We start from the raw sequence: 17,942 nt of genomic DNA, 5'->3' as shown, positions 1-17,942 counted from the left end.
TTTCTGCTTTTGAGCAGAATGTTCCAAGTGAGTGGCAATGGGTTTTACAACACGTGGACTCAGCTGCTAGGCCGGGCAGGGGCTCTTAAAACACTACTTGAGCTTAATTGTTTTAGCCTTAGCCATTTTCGACTCATTCTCACACACACTCATTCTCAGTCACACCCTCTCTCTCTCAATTACTCTTACCTCAGATAAGGGTGAAAGACGTGAGCTCCCTGTCGGCCGAGACTGAGGCTGTAAGGTTCTGCAAACTTACCGCCCTGATTATCTCCTTCTGTTATACTGACACCCAATACATCCAGGCTCCCCATTGGCCAAGGAGCTGCTGGGAGGTGGGGCTGGGAGGGGCGACGTCCAACGTCTTAGCCCATGGCACTCAATAAGGAGATGGATAGACCTGTTGGTATGGCCGGAGGATCAAGTTGGGAGCCTTAGCTATTTTTGCCACCCGCATTAGGCAAGCACATTTTCCCAGTGGTCTTAGAGCTGTAAAGACACACAAACACCAGGGAAGCCATCATAAAGGTGTATAGGAGACACATAAACATAATGTATGGAACGGTCATAGCAGGACAGCAACCCGAGTTGTGTTTCTTTTGCAACGTCAGTGTCAGAGATACAGAAACATAATGTATGGTGCGGTCAAAGCGGGACAGGAACCCGAGTTGCATCTTTGACCCAAATGTATGTGGCTCGATGAGTCATCTTATGTTTTCACAGCAGTCATCCTTTAAGCATCCTTGTGTATGTGTCTGCCTGCCTGTGTGTGTGTGTGTGTGTGTGTGTGTGTGTGTGTGTGTGTGTGTGTGTGTGTGTGTGTGTGTGTGTGTGTGTGTGTGTGTGTGTGTGTGTACCCACGCCATCAGAGTTCACAGTATGCAACGTTGGTCCGAGCAGTTTTAAATTAAAGTGCATGTTTTTAATATAATTGGTCAAAAAGATAGAAGCGTTTCCGCTCCAAACTCAAAGCTCACTATGGGGCTGTTAAGTATGACATCATTTTGTAGGCAGAGGAGAATTTCTGCCCCCAGTTTCCGTGAATCTTTTTACTATTTACACATTTTTCTTCTCTTTATTGTTGAAAGGAAAGTGTTAGAATTATACTTTGGTCGTTATTTTTGTCTCGGATCTGTTGAAATAGCGAGGGACAGAAAATGCTCTGGGGGCAGAGTTCTCCTCTGCCTACAAAATGATGTCACGGCTTAAAAGCCCCATAGGGCTGAAGACAGGTGCTAGACTGAAGACAGGTGCCATAAACAACAAGATAGGCTTGCATACTGACAACAGTGTTGAGGAAGTTCTGATGAGCCAAATGTCCACTCTCTGGGAGACTTTATTTTCATCTCTTGTTGCACTTCTTGCAAGCAAAAGACAATATTTTTGTATCCAAAGAGCTTTTTTGGTATCAGAACATCTCTTTGCCTCTAATAACTTAGAAAACTACTTCTCCAAAGTGAGTGACACACACAGCCACAACACTAGAGGGAGCGGCCATGATCTGGTGCCACCCAAATTTAGAAACATGGGACAATTGTCATTCTACTGCTCTGCCACTGAAAATGTGGAACGCCCTGACACCATCCACTAAAGCAGTGTTTCTCAAACTTTCAAATTTCAAGGTCTCCCCTTAACTCTGACAGTGTACAAATGGAACCAAATTAAACCTGACGGGTTCATTTGGATCCATTTGTACACTGTCAGAGTTACAGACTTGTATGGGTCAATTTAGAACCCCCTAAAGGAATCAACCGAGTCCCTGGAATCCACTTTGAGAACCACTGCACTAATTGGGCTGAGAATACATCTATCAGGAGGGGAGGGGGGAGTGGGGGTAAATTACATCTTCCCATCTCTTTTTGTACATAATAGTGTTTGTATTTGTTGCCATGACATTATTAGTATTATTAGCTACACCCACAGTGTTGTTGTGTGGTAAAAAGGGGAGGGGATGATATTATGATGTAATTATATCAGTGTATTTCAGTTGGGCCTTTATACTCAAGATCGAGGCTTTCAGCTTTCAGGAAGTAACCAACAATACACAGGGAAGACATATTTGCATATTAAAACCACACCTGGGGGTCTATTAGAGTACTGTTAACTCCATAGACGCATACAAAACAGAAAAAGTAGCCTACAAAATTATGGCACCGCCTCTTTAATGTATCCTGTGCTGTTTACATTTCTGACCAGTAAAGTATGAATCATTCAATAAAAAAGAAAAAGAAAAAACTTCTGTTCTAGAGCAGGGGTCTTCAACAGGGGGTCTGGGACCCCTAGGGGGTCCTCAGAGTTACTACAGGGGGTCCTCCAAATCTTCCAATCCTTTTTACATTTACAACTAGTGTCCATATTCTGAGAACTGTAGCTCTTTTTGGCAAAGAGCTTTGGTGTAGAGGGGAAAAAGAGCAGACTAAGTACAGAGTGAAAGGTCAAGTTTATTAAGTATTGACGGTTCAAGTGGTTAATTATCTGAAAAGACAAACTGACATGAATCCAAAATACACTGATGATTGTGCTGTCAAACAATGAAACCTGAAAAAGGTTGTGGGGGTCCCTGACTCCCTGCTTCATCTCTCTCTCAAATAAGGGGTCCTTGGCCTGAAAACGTTGAAGACCCCTGCACTAGAAGCTTTTCTCTGCTATCGATGACTTTCTCTTCTTCCTTCTTGCAGTGGTATTCTAAGCATGCTCCAAGCGTTACTAATTTACATGGGACAGTTTCCAGCAAGAGGGTGTCGGTGGGACCAATTTATCCATGATGTCCTGTTCATACTTTCTGCAGCTGCGCTGAACCAACGCTAGGGGTCCTTCCTGACAGCCAGTGGTGGGAAAAGTACTCAAAGTTTTTTACTTTAGTATCAAGTAAAATTGACTTGAGTTAAAGTACAAAAGTATTGGTATCAAAATGCATTTACAGTGCCAAAAGTAAAAGTAGCCTACTTATTATGCAGAATGTCTCATTTCACACACATTTTCAAATTATTAAAATCGATGATTAATCTTATATCTTATAATAAAGCAGATCTACAAGCTCACAATGCGTCGCATCGTGACACATTGTGAGCTTGTAGATCGTCTATTTTCAAATGGCTGAAATGTATACAGCGCAGAAGTGGTTTAGTGTGTCTTTTGTAATAATAATCAAATTCAACAAAATAATTATTAGCTTTTCAAATAATTGTAGCGGAGTACACGTATAACATTTGCCTCTGAGATGTAGTGGAGTAGAAGTAAAAGTACAGAAAATTGGAAATGCTCCAGTATAGAGTACAGTAGGCTAATGTACTTAGTTACTTTACACCACTGCTGACAGTCTCAATAATCTTGGGCTCATACTCGCCTCCAGGGGGCAGCAACGGTGTGTGTGTGTGTGTGTGTGGGGGGAGAAGCTGGCCTGGCCACCCACCCACCCACCCATGCACCCACCCCAGGGTGGGCTAGATATCTGAGGGTGCCGTGGCGGTGGCCACCCCCTGCCTCGACCGAGGGGTCGCTGTGTGCTGCTGTCACACGACCGAGCAATTCTGAGCGAAAGGGCTCAGACTTTATTTTTGGACCTGCCATGGAGACGGGCTCCTTCCATTTGTAGGAAGGGGGTATAGTATAGTTGGAGCTCAACATGAGCCTCCCGCTCTGACACACTCCGGGCTGGGACTAGCAGGCAAGCAGCCGGCCGCCCCCAAAGCAGCAAATCACACAGGTAAACACAGCAAAACAATTCACATTTTTGTCTTGTATTCGCCGTGAGAGTTGTGTGTTTATGCGGTTGGCGGGGGGGGGGGGGGGGGGGAGCGACAGGTGTCGAACGGCAGACCCCGGCAGCCCGCCCCATTGAACTCTCTAGCTATTTGTCATGTCTTTGGAAAGCTGTATAGGAGATATTCCGTGCAACATAAAACCATCACCTTGAGCATAACATTCCCATTGCAGTTTCTGTTGCACACTGATTAAAACACGTTTGAATAAACTGCATCACCATATTATGGGTTAATTACAATCAGTTACGTATGATTTGCATATTAGATATTATTTTAAAACAATGAAAAGAAATTAGAGCAAAAAATACCACTGACAATCATACTTATACTATATATTTATTTTTGATTGGATTTCAAGTGTTTTTATTTACAATACATTTTCTCCTCTGCCGCCTCAAGGGGACCCCTCTCCGGAGTGTTTTCACCATCAGCAATAAGCTTCACCTGGTAAGTCCTGTGATGTATTGAATGGAAGGTCACGGGGGGATGTTGTCTTATAGCATCCGCGGCATGTGAATGGTTTTTTGGGGAGGATTCCGTTTGCCTGAAGGTGTGACACCCGAGGCCATTGTGTGCCCCGAGTCATCTTATTACCGGGTTATTATTACCCTTTCCTCTTTTGAACTTGCATCTTGGAGGTGCTCCAAATACCTAACCTACCACGGCCTTAAAAGGAGGAGCTCTACTCGTGTGTCAGCAGGGGCGTCACAAGGGGGGGAAGTGGGACTGAGTTTCTAGGGCCCAAGGTGGAGGGGCCTTAACTACTTTATACTTTAGCTATTGAAAAATAGCAGATCTACAAGCTCACAGCGCGGCACCGAGTGCCGTGCTGCGAGCTTGTAGATCTGCTATTTTTGAAAAGTCGTGAAAATGTGTGCAAATCTTTGAATATATATATTTTTTAAGCAAACATTTGTAACTCAAATTTTGCTTTTGGGGGGTCCCTGGAACTAAATATTTTGAGATGGCCAAATACATATTATTTTGGGGGTCTTTCACATGAAAAAGTTTCGAGCACCACTGACATAGAAACATCGGTTTTTCAAAAAAACCTCAGAAGGATTTGAAATATTCAAAGATTTTCAAGATTTTTCAGAAATAGCAGATCTACAAGCTCGCAACGCGGCACCGAGTGCCGCGCTGTGAGCTTGTATATCTGCTATTTTTCAATAGTTAAAGCACAGGGGCCCCACAGTGAATCCTTGTACCCAGGGCCCAGAATTTGCTTCCACACCCCTGTCAGGCCTCGAGTTCTGTTCAGCCTGTCCTCTTACACCACGGAAGTGAGGGGCCCTTTAAAACAGGACACCATGTTGGCCTATATTTCTGTGCCGTGACACATAATGTTAAACTCAGAACACGATCAAATGCACAGACCTCAGTGGGCCATGTTTTATTCAGTATATTACACCAGTGGTCTTCAACCTTTTTCATATCAAGGTCCTTTATTTATTCTGCATTTGATGAGATTTAGCATCTCAGACCCAAATCTTGGAACATTTTGTTATTGTTGGATATGATTTTCCACAATTCCATGCTGTATCGAAGTTGCTACCATAGGAGAGATAATAGGCAAATATTGACCAAAGTAAAGTAATTCTTCTACATTTAATTGTGTAGACTTTTTGTAAACAATTTTGTTTAACAATAATTTAGCTCTAATAATTCAAGATCTATAAGGGTCCATTTGGTTACCAACTTGGGGCCACCTGGAACCCCTTCAAGGACCACTGCGGGTCCCCGGACCACTGATTGAAAACCACTGTATTACATCATTAAACATATCATGTTATGTGATATTACTGCTAATAGTATGCTATTGGTTCTTCGATACCACATATTCCTTTAAAGAGTGATGTGTTTCTCGGGCTGTCACGATTATGACATTTTACGTGACGGTTATTTGTCGCTCAAACAATTGCGATTAACGATTTAATTGTGTTTTTGTCGTTGACAATTACATTTCTGCTTTTAGTTGCACATGGTAGATATGACACATAATTACTGACATATTTGACAACTTTATACTTAAAAAAGAACATTGATAGTGGAAATAGCCGATCTACAAGCTCACAACACGTCGCGACGCAACGCGTTGTGAGCTTGTAGATCTGCTATTTCCACAATTTTTTACCTTTTATTTAAATATATGAACATTTTTCAACATGGAAACGATTATGACGATTATGAAAAATAATCACGATTATGTCCAAAAATCACGATTAGACGATTATGTAATAATTGTAACAGCCCTAAGTGTTTCATAAGCCAGTGTGATGCCACAATGTCACATGTTCTGTATTTACTTTCTGGAGCAGTTCTTTAGCAGAAAGGCCTGGTGAGATCTTGTCATGCTGTGATTGAAACTGTAATGCCTGGTTTACGCATGCTCGTACAATGGAGTCGCATGCCAGAAATAGACGACCTACAAGCTCACAGAGCGTTGTGGACGCTGCGCATTGTGAGCTTGCAGATCGTCTATTTCCGGCACGCAACTGTGTTGTACGGCCAAGTATAAATCAGGCTTAACCCTGATACTTGACCACCCATGTAAAATGGGTGGTCCAGTTACCAACTACAGCATTCTGATAGCAGTAAAACAGCTGCAAAGCTCTAAAATGTAATATTTGTTATCCAAGGAGTATTTATGATGTACTTGTACTGTACATCGTGGGGCATTTGATTTATTGTTGTTGTGTGAAAAGTGAGGCAGCGTGTAATGAAGTTGGCCTCAGTAAAACCAAGCAAAGTGATTGGCCGACCTCATCTCCGGGCTATCAGCCTATAATTAGGCCAAAGAACTCTTCCAGGGTCAACAAGGGGTGTGTGTGTGTGTGTGTGTGTGTGTGTGTGTGTGTGTGTGTGTGTGTGTGTGTGTGTGTGTGTGTGTGTGTGTGTGTGTGTGTGTGTGTGTGTGTGTGTGTGTGTGTGTGTGTGTGTGTGTGTGTGTGTGTGTGTGTCTTTCTGCTCTGTTTGCAGTTTTGTTTGTAATACATGCATGCCAATTTTCTGTTAAAGGGCTAGACCTCTTTGGCAGTGGTTCAGATTGTGCAGTTACCTTGCCACGATGTAACTCCAAAGGTGAACAAGAAATCAAAAAGAATTGCTCCATTGATTAGAAATTGATAATTCAAAATATGGTCCTCTTACATTGTACGGTTAAACAGCTCTCAGGGTCACTCTTTTAGCACTTCAGACATTATAGAACATCACAACAACAAAACTTCCTGTTGATTTTGCTGTTTTTATTAGGAAGCAAACCCGGACCGGATCTGCGGATCCGCATATTCAAATAGTAAAATCAACAGGAAGTTGTCATTTTCGTTTAAAAAAAAAGAAAGAATTACTGGGTTTTGTGATGTTCTATATTGTCTGAATCAGCTTTGTTTGTATTTGTTTACGGGCTAAAAGAGTGAATTTGAGAGCTGTTTCGCTGTACATTGTAAGTCGTTGAGGAGCATATTTTTAATGATCAATTTCTAATCAATCGAGCAATGATTTTGATGTATTGCCCACCTTTGGAGTTATATCATGGCAAGGTAACTTCACAACCCAAACCTCTGCCAAAGTGTTCTTGCACTTTAAGGCAGTGGTTCTCAACCTGTAGGTCGGGACCCCACATTAGTAAATAAACTAACATAAAATGTAAGTGTATAGAGGGTATATGCACATTTCTAAAGTGACAATTTAAGGACTTTTTAATACCTCTAGAGGCAAAAATTGTGAAAATAGCAGATCTACATGCTCACAACGCTTCGCAACGCGAGGCGTTGTGAGCATGTAGATCGGCTATTTTCACAATAGAACCGTGTAATACAAAATGTAATTCCTCAACTCTTAGTGCTCGTCAGGGTGGGGGGGTCCCCAGTTCAAATATGATTATTTTGGGGGTCGCGGCTAGAAAAGGTTGAGAACCACTGCTTTAAGGAGCAAACACCAACACACTCACAAAATCATACAATCTAATGACACAGCAATGCAGAAAGTAGAAAATGCTTTTCATTTATTTAAGAAAGGGGAGTTATACAAACACATACAAGCAGAAATAATAATTGGGTATTTAAGGTGAAAATCTTTTGCATTAGTAGCATAAATATATAGCTGGAAGGCACCAGATCACATTACTGAAAATAATAAAAAAATACTTGATAATTATAGAAAATACAGTATGTTTAGATTAAGTTTACATGCTTGTGTATTGATTATGCATGCTGTCAACATAAATCTAATATCCTCTACTTAGGCTTTTGTTGGTAATACCCATACATTGTTCAAGGTCTGTGTTGCAAGAATACAAATAGTAAAAAAAGAAAAGGATCAATTTAACTGCAGTAATGTACAGGAAAACGGAATAATGGCATTTGCATGATATTTCAACAGGGCACTTAAAGTAATACGTCTCTTTCGGGTGGAAACCTCACATGTCCCAACCTGTTACTTTTCAGAATTCAAATTAAAAAATAGCAAAAGTAGCAGATCCACAAGCTCTAAACGCGTCGCTTCGCGCTGCCTTTTGTGCTTGTAGATCTGCTACTTTAGATGCTTTTGTGTGATGCTGTAGTATGATCACGTAGGGCGTTAATTTTACGAGAGAACACAAAATGTAAAATATGGAGATAAGAGGTTTCTGCCTGACAGCAACGAATGAATCCTCCATGAATGGCAACTGGTAAAAGAATGATTGTTTAGCCTTTTGACACTTTGTATCAACATCACACCAGTATGAACAAACATTTCAGTTAAAACTGCAAATGGTGTAAGAAAAAAACAACAACAAAAAAACAACTTAAAATCAGTAAAAAAAAAGAAAAAAAAAGAAGAAGCATTGTCACAGTCACGTAATATATATATATACACAGCACAAACCATTTGGAGCAAAATATGTTTGGAAAACAATATTTAAAGCATTGCACTGAAAGTGGCGGAAATAGGCCTAATGATTTAGCCATGTGAATGTGAGGTGCTTCTGGTACTGTAGATGTCATGATAGGCTAAACATGGTTTATTTGGGTGGTGGCCTGGTGGGCCACATCTTCAAACCATCTGAAGTGAAGGCAACTCTTCAATAATCGTCTTGGCAAAGGTCTGAAAATGTAAGAAAAAGAAAAGTGTTAAGATTTAGTTGTTATGAAATAACAATGTGCAATGCTCCTCACCGACGGTCAACTCTCAATGTGTGGTCCGCGGTCCCCCAGGCGTTCCTGAATGGGTTTCAGGACCCCCTGGAACCCATTGATATTTATTAACCAAATTGGCCCTTTGGGATCTTTAACTTTGAGAGTATACAAATAGAACCAAATTTGAGGAGGTCTGGGAGAGAAACAAAAATGGGGTCCGTGGCTATATGCATGTCAAACTGGGGGCCCTTGAATAAAAAAGTACCTGAGGTCAATATTCAGCATGAGTGAGACTGTGACAGTTATAATGTTTTAGGCGGATAGCTTGGGTCAGAAATAACTGAATAACATAATAATCTTCTTGAATTTCACCATAAAAATCTGTCTTACAGTTATTTTTCTTTTGCTCTTTTCTTTTTTTCCTTAGGGGGCTGAAGTGGTCATGGCTGTCAGTTATAGTAGCATTACCCTGCCCGGCCTGTTTTACCCACAGTACCGCCCTCCGCCCCTGCTGCCCAAGCCTGGCAAGGACAATGTCCGGCTTCAGAAACTCCTCAAGAAATCCGCCAAGAAAAAGGCCGCCCCACAGATAACGCACGTCCCTGCCCCGTTCCGCTCGAGTCTCTCCCCCGTGAACGAGGCAAGCCCTGACCTGGAACACAGTGACCACTCCACGCCGCCCAGAACTCCAGAGACGCCGTATTATTATGGAGGGACGCATCCTCAGCCCCCACGCTTCACCGTCAGGCCCCTGTATCAACATGTGCCTTCGCCTTATCCACAACGTGCTGGCTTCGCCAGGTTCTCGCCTCAGCCGGCGCCCGCTCCGGCGCCCGCTTTCCCCCAGCATGTGACCCCGCTGCCCTCTCATGTACAACAGTCGTACGTGATCCCGTCATTTACGGGAACAGCTCGGAGCGCAACGCCTGCGCTGGAGGTGACAAGGCCAGTTGTTAAGGTGATAATAGTAGCCCCTGCACCTGCCTCACAAATGGCACCTAAAAGCCCACTTCCCCGTCCTTTCATAGCATCAGGCAGTGATACCTTTCTGCAAACTCTTACAGTGTTAGTCCCACTTGCGAAACCCAAAAGTCCTCGTCCGACATTCATAGCGACTGACACTTCGAGAACACCCAAACCGATGTTTGACGTTCCTCAGATTAGGATATACACTGCAAACACGTCATATTACGAGCCATCTAGGACACCACCAGTGTACGATATTACTGCTTTAACCTCTATTGGAAGCACCGTACCTCAAAGTAAGACACCTACATCGGAAGCAAGAAGAGCCATAACTCCGACCCCTGAAGTAAAAATTGTGATCACGACGTCAGAAGTCAAAAGAGGTCAGTCTCCCAGCTCAGCCACAGATCCCAGGAGTAGAACGCCTACATCAGAGGTCAAACAAAGTACCACACCTACACCTGAAGTAAACAGTTCCGTAACTCCAACGTCTGAAAACAAAAGAGCCTTAACCGTGATATCTGAGGTGAAGAGGTCAATTACGCCTACTTACGACTTCAGTAGAGCAAGAACTCCAATCGGGCGGCCAAAGACACCTTCATATGGGACCCGAGCTGCAACACCATTCTTTGAAGTATCAAGACCCAATCCTCTTTTATTTGCAGTGCCGGTAGAAAAAGAGCGATCAGCAGCATCAACGCCTGTTTCTACTCACGCCAGTTTGCCAACTTCCCAAAGTGTGAAAAGCACAGAGTCTCAGATCACCAAAACAACGTTAAATTCTACAATTATCGTAAATGGTGATATCCATTTAGACACAACACCAGACACCCCGTATGCAGTTGAATCAACTCAAGGAAGTATTTCCAAGCCAGAATTGGCTCAACAGCAAGCTCAAGTGACCGATTTCACAAAAGCAAAGACGCCGCCCTTGCCAGCTGCTTATCAAAGACCTAAGACTCCAACAAATGCCACATCAAAACCTGCAGTGCTGGTACCAACACCAAAACCTGTAGTGGTGGAACCAAAACCTGCAGTGGTGGTACCAACACCAACACCTGCTGTGGTGATACCAACACCAACACCTGCTGTGGTGGTACCAACAGGATATCAAAGACCTAAGACTCCAACAAATGCCACACCAACACCGGCAATGGTGGTACCAACAGGATATCAAAGACCAAGGACGCCAAATTATGGAGCATCACATTATGGGCCATCGCCTGTAGCTTTTCAAAGACCTATAACCCCAACCTCTGCGGCCCACAAATCAAAATCAGCATATCGGGGTTTGACACCAGCTGAATATGTTGCTTTTGGTGGAATCCAAAGTTTTACGCCAGCATTTGGTATATCCAGGGCTAAGACGCCAACTCAAGAACCAGATGAAACCGAGAAAGAAATATCAGCAGAAAAGCCAACCGAGCAGTCACCTGTGAAAACACAGTCTTTGGTTGAGGTATCTAGAATCGAAGAAATAGCTGTAGATGATACCCCAGGGGTGATTCCAATCATTGTTGTTTCACAAGCTTCCGATGTCCCCAAAACCGTAGGACCAGTAACAAGTCATGTTGCACAAACACCAGAGAAACTAACCATGTTACAAGAAATGCCAAGCGTTAAATGCCCCACAGCAGAGATACCGGACATCAAACCTCCTGAGAAAGAGAGGGCGACAACACCAACTCAGCAAGTCCCAAAACCAAAGATGACCACACCTGAAGCAAAGCAACCCGTGCTCACTCCAGTAGGCAAAAGTGACATCAAAGAACCTCTGATGGTAAAACCTGAAATCAAAGATGCAGCCCAGACTGCAGAATCGGTAGCAAAAACAGAGACACAAACCAGTGCTTCTCAACAAAAAGAGTCAGTAAAACCTACGTTTGTAACCAGTGCTAAGGCAGAAGACTCAAAGCCAACAACGCCAACCCTACCAGCTGAGGGTTCAACTCCTGCTAAAGCACTTGCTAAGTCAACCGTCAGCAAAGACAAAGTCAAAGATGAAAAAGATGCTTCAGCCCCGGCAGCCGTGCCTGCACTAGCCAAGAAGGAAGGGGACGACTCCCCCCTGGCAGCTGAGCCTCTTCTTAAAGCCCTTCTAAAGCCAAAGGGAGCTAAATCCAAACTAAGTGGCTGGTCCCGCCTCAAGAAACATATGGTTGTGGAGCAAGAGGAACCCAAGTTTCCAGAACCAGAGCCTCCGAAAGAACCGACTGGGCAGGATCAGAGCCCAGGTCAGAAGGATGAACAGAAGCCGAGTGAGAAACATGCCGATAGGAATGATTCACCAAGCTCAGACACTGCCAAGGCACCCCAGATGTGGGACGCTGTCCTCTTTGGGATGTTTTCCAGCAAAGAAAAGATCATGCACCAGATTGAATTAAGTAAACACGAGGAGGGTGCAAAGCAGGAGAAACCAGTCGAGAAACCGGGCGAGGCAAAAGACACAGAAGTCCCGTCATTCGCTCATCGTCTGCCCGTGCTCCTTTTCAGTCCCAGGTTTGATGCCAAGAGGCTGAGAGAAGCGGCGTCAAGACCAGTCACGAAGATCAGCACGGTGTTTGAGATGGGTCTGATTGGGCGCAAAAACAAGGAGGAGGAACCTAAGGACTTTAACAGAACAGCAAGAGGGTTCACCGTTTCTTAAACCAGGTCAAATATGACATTTGTATACAGTACGAGCTGAAAATATTTAAAATTGCTTACTCAATTTATGTGTTATGTACAGGTCTGGTGTTTTTTTTGTCTGTGTGTAAAGGGATGACATTTGTGGCAGTATCGTAGAGGGAGTTGGGTATTACATTTATATATACTTGACAAATGCATTGTGTTGCATTTGGGGTGCTGATTGTATGATTGATTGGTTGTCTGGCTGCTACACATTTGTTTTTATGGATTACCTTCATAGAAAGATACATTTGTCTTAAAGTCATTTAGGCACCGTATGAGATTAAAGCATAATGTTTCAAGTAATTTCAGAGCTTCTCTTTTGTCAATTGTAGAACCTTTATTGGTCATAATGGTTATACTGTGGGTGTACTGAAAATTATGAATCCAGGCCATTATGCTATGTGTTCTTGATGACCATTGATTTGATATAGCTAGTTATATGACCTTGCATTGTGACTGGCTGAGAGGCATTCTGTGTGCCAATATCTCCTGATATCAGCACCTGCAGCCTAACAAAGGCCACAGCCTTGAAAAATATTAAATTTTCTTCTCTTTCTGAAGAGGAATTATGAAACTGTTTTATAATGGCAATAACGTATTCAAGGTTGTACTATATTTTACAATACTATATTTTACTCTGCTGTACTACGGTACTCAACCTTTGTACTCCTGCCTGCCGCCCGGCACTTAAAATTCTAGATTATATTCAGATATACTTGTTGCAACGAAGCTTTTAAAAGTAAAGATTATGTGTTATTTTGTAAGATCAGTACTTGTGGTAAATATATATATATATATATATATATATATGTACGTACGTACGCACGCACGCACGCACGCACGCACGCACGCACGCACGCACGCACGCACGCACGCACACACACACACACGCACACACACACACACACACACACACACACACACACACACACACACACACACACACACACAACACAGTATCTTTCTTCTCTGTTTTGATTTTCTTTCCAGACATTAACATTTCCCATTATTCACAATGGTGCTACTTTTTGATGCGAGACAATCGGTATAGTGGCAGGTTTTCTTGAAATGTTTGAGCAGTTGGATAGGTTTTGGTACTTGTGAGAGAAAAGCTTGTGAATGGGTGAAATAATACACGTCATAGATGGGTAGCTTGTATAGTGGCGCTGTAGGGAGAGAAGGAAGTGATTAAGTGAAGGACATTGGATTTATAGGACGGAAGGGAAGGTTCAGGTATGCGTTGTTGCTCAATGGTAAAGTAATAGAGTGGTTTCCAAACTGGGGGGTCGGGTACGCCCAGATGATTAGCTTGATGGCCAACGTTGTTTTCTCACTCCACAGTAAAAGAAACAAACAACTAACATACAGTATACATGTATACAGGGTATCTGCACATTTCTAAATTGACAGTTAAGGGACCTTTAAGATGTTTTTAATACAACATTGGCTAAATTCTCAAATATTATGCAAGAAAGAAGCAGACATTGGAGGAAATAGCCAATCAACAAGGAGTTTTGAGCTTGTAGTTCGGCTATCTTCACAATATTTATCTGTGGAACGGAGTCAAACTAAATGTAATGCCCTTGGTCTCCAGTTCAATTATGATTATTTTGGGGGGCCGTGGCCCGAAAGGTTTGGGAACCTTTGACGTAACTGCTACATGTAGCTACTGTATGTGGAATGGACTTCAGGTGGTCAAAATGATAGGTATGGATTAATAACGTCTTGAGGGCGGTTGAGCTTGTACCACATGTGAAGCATCTTAACATGCAAACACTAAACAAACAGGCAGCTGTCCACTAAGGCGACGGTTCTCAAAGTGTGGTCCAGGTACCCTCATGGTTCCTTGAGGGAGTTCCAAAAGGCCCCTTACGGGTGTGTAACTCTGACGAGTTATTATGGGGGTCCTTGAAATGTAAAAAGTTTGAGAACCACCGCGCTAAGGGACTCAAACAGTTCAAACACCGACGGTGATCATGGACAGAAATTCATGGTCACTGTCATGCTGGTCATATTGTTGCCTTGCTCTGAAATAAATCATTAATATATTTTTCATCAAAGACGGAGTGCCTTGGAATTCTTTTCTTTGCAAGCCTGCAGTCCACACCATTTGGGAGCACTACTTTGAGAACACATTTTTGTTCAAGTGATCTTGGACATTTTGTATACTAGTATAGTCTATACTAGTATGGGGTGTAACGATATATAGACCTTGTAGCATTTCAGGACTGTTCAATTAAGGAGGTATTTTATTTTCTTGCATTCTTTTTTTGGTCATGTCTAGTTAAATGCTGTGCAACAAATGAATTAAGCATATATATATATATATATATATATATATATATATATATATATATATATATATAACAGAGACTTTAATAGAGGACTGGTAATTAAAAGGAGTAATTCACCTAAGAAATTACATATTTTCCATCAATTACACACCCAATGAAGGCTTGAATTCATGGAGAATCTTTAGTTTTTGTCACATTCCTAGGGCAATAATTTGATTATCAAGTCATCGGTCAATAGGAGACTCACTAGTCTCCTACTGGACTCTTTTAAGGAATCAGTGTTAAACAAAACAATGATTTGGAGTCTTCGATCGTTGCCAAATTGATGGGAAATAATACATCTGGACATTTTATATAAACACCATTCAATGGTAATTCAGAAAAAGTCTTAGTTATACTTATGTTAATACAACAAGCGGTTCAGCCATTTGCCCATATGATATGCCTTAGTGAGAAATGATTCGCCGCTAATGAACGATGACTGTTTTATTATGATTTCTTGTGGATAAGTAATTGAACATAAAACCATACGCAATAGAAGTCCCACACATTCGAAATTCACATTTTCAAACATCCATCAATATTAACTAGTTCACAGCCAAATCGCCTTCCATCGCCATTTTGAGGAGGGTGAGGCAGCCAGATCGCCAAACGTCGCCTTGGGGATCATTTTCTGATCATTTTGGTATTTTTTTGACATTTTTTGAGCTATAAATGACCTTTCTAGCTTAATTTTAGTCTAAAGTTACATATTCGAAGGAAGTGACATCATCGATGACGTAACCCGGAAGTCGTTCGGCCATAACATAGAATGGGCCTTTTTACAGCATTGAATGTTGACGTTTTTCTTATCAAACTTTACCATTTTTAGACCGATTCTCATTCGGAAAAAAATGGCTGGACTGACAGATTGGTCACTCAAGAGCAAAAACGAGTGTAAATGGCGTGCGCACGACGTTCGGATCGTGTTTTATAGCTCCCGTTCGGCGGACCGGGAGACATAATGGCCGCCAATGGGCGCCGCCATTATGGGTCTACTGCTGTCCACTCGCTAGTCCAGACTCTAGGAGATTATCGTTGGGCACACTCTAGTGGATAGTACTAGTACTACATTCTACAACAATATGATCCCTGTTGGGTTAGATTAAAGCTAACTTGGAAATTAATAAAATTCCTGGCAGTATAGGCGCACAAGCCTATTGTAAATGGCTGGGAGAGAGTTTTAAACAGATGTTTAATAAATAACAAAAAAACATGGCACTATGCTTACCCGATTTTCCGTTAGGGTATTCCTCTCCATTCTCATCATCTGCTGCAGGTTTCTTCTCATATTTTCCGTGACCAGTTACCACAAATTTGTACTTTTTACCAGCGGGTGTAACCTAAAACACAGATTAACCACACGTTAGGCCTACTCACCTACAGTACTGTGTGTATTACTATTTGTGTGTGTGTGTGTGTGTGTGTGTGTGTGTGTGTGTGTGTGTGTGTGTGTGTGTGTGTGTGTGTGTGTGTGTGTGTGTGTGTGTGTGTGTGTGTGTTGGAAGTAACTAAGTATGTGTACTAAAGTACTGTACTTATTGTACAATTTTGAAGTTTTTTTCTTTTTTCTTTGGAAGGAGTATTTTTCAAATTTTCAATACTTTTATTTCTATTCCACTACATCTCAAAGGCAAATATTGTACTTTTACTCCACTATAATTATTTGTAAACTTTAGTGAAGACCTTAGTGAAAACTTTAGTACACTTTTGTACTTTTACTCGAGTCAATTTTGCATACGGAACTTGTACTTGTACAGTAACAGAGTATTTCTACCATAGGGTACTGATACTTTTACTTAAGTAAAATATGTGAGTACTTCTTCCATCACTGTGTGTGTGTGTGTGTGTGTGTGTGTGTGTGTGTGTGTGTGTGTGTGTGTGTGTGTGTGTGTGTGTGTGTGTGTGTGTGTGTGTGTGTGTGTGTGTGTGAACGTGCGCTTGCGTGTGTGTGTGTGTGTGTGTGTGTGTGTGTGTGTGTGTGTGGGCGTGCGCACGTGAACGTGAACGTACGCTTGCGTGTGTGTGTGTGTGGATACTCACACTCGTCCTTTGCCCTGTTCTCCCAGATGCATCTGAAATAACCTCCCACATGTTCTTTTTGTTCATGACATCACCTGGTTTAACGTCCTGAAAAAGGAATAACAATCACTGAGTGTGTGGAAACTCTGTCGGGCAAACACTGTCGGGCAGAAACCTCGTATCTCCAAGTTTCAAATGTGTATGTTTTTTCGTAAAGTAAAGCCCTGCTTCACTATACAAGACTGTCGCGCAAAACTAGTGAAAATAGCAGATCTACAAGCACACAACGCCTCGCGGCACAAGGCGTTGAAAAAACAAACGGTTTTGGACATACAAGGTTTCCACCCGACAACAACGAAATTAAGGTTAAACTTTAGAGAAGGGGTCTTCAACAGTGGGTCCGGGACCCCTAGGGGGTCCTCAGAGTTACTACAGGGGGGCCGCCAAATCTTTGTGTGATAGGATCATGTTTTTACCATTTGAACTGTAGCATCCCTATTCTGAGTGGAACATTAGCCAACAATAGCAGATCTACAAGCTTACAATGCCTCGAAGTTTGTAGATCGGCCATTTTTGGCAAAGATGTTTGTAGAGGGAAAAAGAAGAGCAGATTAAAGTATTTGACGGTTCAAGTGGTTAAATGTCTGAAAGCCCACATTACTCCAACATGATGATGGCAGGTCCCTGCGCTTCATCTCTCTTTCAGCTAAGGGGTCCCTGGCCTGAAAACGTTGAAGACCCCTGCTTTAGACAGTCAGACTGTATTGTTTCAACAGTCATACTGTACAACCTCCACAAGGGGGCGATCTCAGATAAGAGGCACAATGCATTAACAATATCAAGATCACAGTCCATATATGTTGCAACTTCACAAGTTATTTCATATGATTTAATGCTTAGATGGAGGAAGGAAAAAAAGGATTTCTGTAATTCAATACCTTAAATAGCTTTTGATGTAATAAAGACAAAGTGAGACAATCAGTACAACCCTTATAGTTTTGACAGCAACATAATGCTTTTGCATACATCACTTTGGCATGCACATTTCAGCCATAAGCAGCCTATAATTT

The 17,942-nt window shown here is 42.2% G+C and overlaps 2 protein-coding genes across 6 annotated transcripts in view; one reads left to right on the top strand and one right to left on the bottom strand.

Moving 5' to 3' along the window:
• Positions 1-433: 433 nt before the first annotated feature.
• Positions 434-17,942, bottom strand: part of lsp1a (lymphocyte specific protein 1 a) — a 65,080-nt gene continuing 47,571 nt past the window's right edge. For 4 of the 5 annotated variants that reach the window (XM_080737626.1, XM_080737628.1, XM_080737627.1 and 1 more), the window contains 3 exons: positions 16,894-16,980; positions 16,082-16,193; positions 7,751-8,849 (listed from right to left, as the gene is read on the bottom strand). In XM_080737626.1, the coding sequence (XP_080593752.1) occupies positions 8,827-8,849; positions 16,082-16,193; positions 16,894-16,980 (222 nt within the window). In that variant the 3' untranslated portion in view covers positions 7,751-8,826. Of the gene's footprint in view, positions 490-7,750; positions 8,850-16,081; positions 16,194-16,893; positions 16,981-17,942 lie in introns of those variants that run through there. The other variant, XM_080737630.1, reaches the window with a different exon arrangement.
• On the top strand, positions 3,573-13,333 carry prr33 (proline rich 33). Its single transcript, XM_080737625.1, has 3 exons — positions 3,573-3,706; positions 4,164-4,211; positions 9,309-13,333. The coding sequence occupies exon 3, from the start codon at positions 9,324-9,326 to the stop codon at positions 12,492-12,494; it is 3,171 nt and encodes a 1,056-aa protein (XP_080593751.1). The 5' UTR covers positions 3,573-3,706; positions 4,164-4,211; positions 9,309-9,323; the 3' UTR covers positions 12,495-13,333.

This window comes from Nannobrachium achirus (assembly GCF_963921795.1).
Source record: "Nannobrachium achirus genome assembly, chromosome: 11".
In the NCBI taxonomy this organism is placed as follows: Eukaryota; Metazoa; Chordata; class Actinopteri; order Myctophiformes; family Myctophidae; genus Nannobrachium; species Nannobrachium achirus.
The sequence above is the reverse complement of the archived record's forward strand: the minus strand, read 5'-3'. Positions and strand labels throughout refer to the sequence as shown.